At 39.2% G+C, this 3,831-nt stretch overlaps 1 protein-coding gene across 1 annotated transcript; it reads right to left on the bottom strand.

Moving 5' to 3' along the window:
• Positions 1-1,908: 1,908 nt before the first annotated feature.
• LOC105118848 (uncharacterized) lies at positions 1,909-3,781 on the bottom strand. The gene is made up of 2 exons (XM_011016901.1): positions 3,429-3,781; positions 1,909-2,538 (listed from the first exon to the last, which is right to left on the bottom strand). Exons 1-2 carry the CDS (start codon positions 3,711-3,713, stop codon positions 2,233-2,235), a joined length of 591 nt encoding a protein of 196 aa, XP_011015203.1. The 5' UTR covers positions 3,714-3,781; the 3' UTR covers positions 1,909-2,232.
• Positions 3,782-3,831: the final 50 nt, after the last annotated feature.

The raw sequence follows: 3,831 nt of genomic DNA, 5'->3' as shown, positions 1-3,831 counted from the left end.
ATAACAGACTGATTGAAGCGGGAAGAAAATGGAAACCGTTTTTAAGAAAATCTTGTCTCTCTTGTCTCATCTCTACATCATATGGAGCATAGTTAAGAGACTCGGCCGACGCATAACCCGTCTTTAAGACTTGAGTCATGAGTTTAAATGAGTCTACTTTGTTAATAGGTTAATTCAGTTCTATGATATTTTTGTCTAAAAGACCTTCAATTTTTGTTAAACAAAACCCAATACGTCCAGGGGTCGGATTGTGGGGTCCCCGAGTTGACCTGATTGGCCAGGTTGGTTTGAGCACTGTGATGTGGAGCTATGGTCGGCCCTGGGTTGTTTTAGTCTTCGTGCTCCTTGAAATTTCTAGGTTATAACCTTTCCCCTGGTTCTCTAGCTTTGCCTATTTTTCAGCATTGCTTCATAATTTTCGAAACTATACTGTCACTTGCAGTTTAGGTAATCAAAGAGAGGTGAAGATTATACACTACTAGATTGTGTAATCGGTACGAGGAAGACTTGAGATGTAACTTGAGGATGTTCCAAAAATAAGTAGTTCAGGAATAGGATTTTCGAGTTGGATAATCGACAATTCTTCCTAAGTAAAGTAGTTGATAACTTAATTACACTTAATATTTAGTACATCAAGATGACTTGCGACTAGTAATTGCAAAAAATCTATCTTAGTGGAGGTGAGAGTACTCTCTAATTTTTGTATAAACATCTTTTTAGAGAGAAAATATAAAAAAATTGAAGAGACATGTGCTATACTCAACATGCTAGAGCTTCGGAGACGGCAAAGTTTCCATGTGGCTGAGAGTTGATAACTTAATTACACTTTATATTTAGTACATCTTGCAATTGCAAAAGATCTATCTTAGTGGAGGTGAGAGTACTCTCTAATTTTTGTATAAACATCTTTTTAGAGAGAAAAAATATAAAAATATTGAAGAGAAAGATACTCTAAAAGTATATGTAATCACTATCAAGCCCCACTCGAGAGATGTACATTCCTATGGGTGTGCCTGGGGCTTAAACTGCCAAGCTCAATAGCTTATGGGAATTGCTATTGCCAGACCCAGCATTTTCGAGTTTAACATATTATCGAACCCAATAATATTTGTGTTTAGCTAGTGCTAGACTCAACATGCTAGAGCTTGGGAGACGGCAAAGTTTCCATGTGGCTGAGCTTAGCACACTATCAGACCCTCATCTGGGATATGCTCATCCCATTGGGCACACCAGGTACACCAAGGTTAGGGTTAGGTAGGTCCGTCCCTTGAGTGTGTTCAAGGGAGGAGGATCATAAGGTTTTCTTAGATCCGTTACGTTTATCACTATTCATGCACCTGCTTTTGGAGAAAACAGGTTAACCAAAACAGGAAGGTGAAAATTTCGTGTCATGCATCTTCTCCTCGGAGAATCGATGAGTGCTGGCTCTCCTGATGGGTACCAAGTAGGAGACAATCCATCAACATCCAAGGATTGGATTCCCAAGAGATTAATATTCCTTCTGATAACAAGTTAGGTTATTGGGTTTAGGTCAATATATATTCCATTCCTTTATTCTTCACTTTTATGTCCTCGTTGACATATAGACTAGAAGCAGCTCAAACTTGAGAACTTGAAAAGTCACCCTTTCAGTATTTATGCAAATGGAGTGGGCTACCGCCCACCTGCGTATTACTAAACATGTAGCTTCTATAGGAAGGCAAAATATAGCATCAGGTGCAATAGTATCGAGAAACAAATTAACTACGTCGTAATATTGTTTTTGAGGCCTGTTCTCCAATTGGACCAAGAACCTTCCTAACTTCTGTGAGTGTTTTTCTCTGAAAGACTAACCATCAAAAGCTTGAAAGATAAGAAATGCACTTTTGGACGATTTGCAGAAGATCTGCACGAGTAGAAAACAGTTACAATAAAAGGGAACCATACTTCGTTTCTTTTCAGTATTTCACTCTGTTGTAACCATTGTGAGTGTCACTATAGAGTGCACTCTCATTCTGCAAACAGGATGCAATGGCCTACAACTAATCTCATATGTGAACTTTAAACAAGCAAGGAACTCTTCCAGTACTAAGGGACTATTCTGCTATTTTAATCATGCATTTGCTTCCAATTTGAGAAAGGGCACCATAGTGCAAAGCCCGTTAAAAGGCTAACAGGCATGCTAACTGAAAAGGAAGCAAAACCCTCCATTGACAATGAAAGCTAGCAAATCCACAACTTCAAGCAAAGTATTCAGTGAGCAGTGTACCTCAATGAAGTTACTGGTTGATTTACCGCTGAAGGTGATGAGCCCAAAGGAATCAGAACATTCAAGAATGGAGTTTTTGGACTCAGCCCTGCTGTACAGCTCCTTCTGGCTGGTCTGTGATTGGACAATGGCCTCACCCCTTTGGGCTTATGGTTATCCTTAGTGGCACCAAAATACAAAAGCATTTCAGGTCCCAAGGGGCTCTCTGGTACTTTACATTTTCTTTTCTTCTTCAATATCCCCCACAATAGCTTGTCATCTTTTGTTCGGTCTTCCTCCATGTCTGAGAACTTCACAGGGATGAAAAAGAAAGATATTATCAACTGTTTCCAAGAACTCACAAAAGCAAGACTCCATCCAGATGCTTAATATCCCAGCAAAACCGTCAAATACTAAAAGAAAAGAAAATGTTTTCAAGTGAATTGCTTTCATATGTTTTTCCTTTAGTTAAGCTGACCTATCAGAACATGAATAAATGGAGATGGAGGAAAAACACAGAACAACGACAAACCTACATACAATACCTTTTATCATGTTTTCCAATAACAGGTTTAGTGGTCTCTGTGATATTCATTCAGATCTGAAGCAAAAACTAATGAGTCAAACCTTTTGCTTTCTTAAAATTTTCCAGCACAAACGAGAGACAAATACTGGTTGCTAGAATGAAGAGTCATTCTTGGAATCTCCAACTCCTTATTGACTCATTTCAGTATAATGTCAAAGAAGCGACAAAGCATGCACACGAGCTGTGTGTGTGTGCGTGTGTGCGTGTTTGTAAAGACAGCCAAGGAGTTTGTTTTCCTTCTCATTTAAAACGATAAATTATTGTTGCAGTAGCAAATTAATAATAACAACAGTTTTTTCTATCCTTGTGAAACAAAGTAGTTCCATAATGATCAGATGGAGTGGCTAAAGCCAGCACCTCTCATTACGTTTTCTAGCAAAACCACTTCGTGTTACCCAAGTGAAAAACAGATATCAACTTTCGCTGATTCTGTGTGCCTGTTTCTACACCATATCAGTACTCCTAAACAAAACACGAAAGCAATGCATTTCATACACGCGCAGTAATCAATTCAAATCAAATGCTCAAATGCTCGAGAACAAAGGATTGATGTAGAACAGAGGAGAAAAGAGGGATAGGTCATTTATCAAGGATGAACGAGTGAAGTGAATGTACCTTTTCTGAAAATGAAGAATCTCTGAGTCCTCTTTTGGCTTCTGAAAGAGAGTTCAGGTGTTCCTTCAATTTCCTCACTCTTTCTGCTGTTTCCTTCAGCTTGCATAGTGCTTCAATCTTCCTCTCTTCAGCCAGTCTCGCTTTCTTCCTTGCATCCTCCAACTCAACCCTGCCATCTTTCATCACTTTTTCCATCTTATCCGCCATGGCCAATAAACGCATGCACGCTCCATTTTTCATATCATCCTTGAGGCCCTTGGCATATTCCAACATAGGATTACACATCTGTTGAGATAATCCCTGTATTAGGTCATCCACACCATCCTTTACTGATCTAAGCACTGTAGTTACATGGTGGGATATGATTTGGAGAAGCCGTACTGTGATGACAATGGTGTCGAGG

Source organism: Populus euphratica, unplaced genomic scaffold (assembly GCF_000495115.2).
Source record: "Populus euphratica unplaced genomic scaffold, PopEup_1.0 scaffold2283.1, whole genome shotgun sequence".
NCBI lineage: Eukaryota > Viridiplantae > Streptophyta > Magnoliopsida > Malpighiales > Salicaceae > Populus > Populus euphratica.
Note: the sequence above shows the minus strand (reverse complement) of the source record. Positions and strands in the feature narration are given on the sequence as shown.

Coding starts and splice junctions, on each gene's coding strand:
- LOC105118848 (XM_011016901.1), bottom strand. CDS start 3,713: ATGTGTAATCCTATGTTGGAATATGCCAAGGGCCTCAAGGATGATATG. Junction 2,539..3,428: donor ATTCTTCATTTTCAGAAAAG/GTACATTCACTT, acceptor ATCCCTGTGAAG/TTCTCAGACATGGAGGAAGA.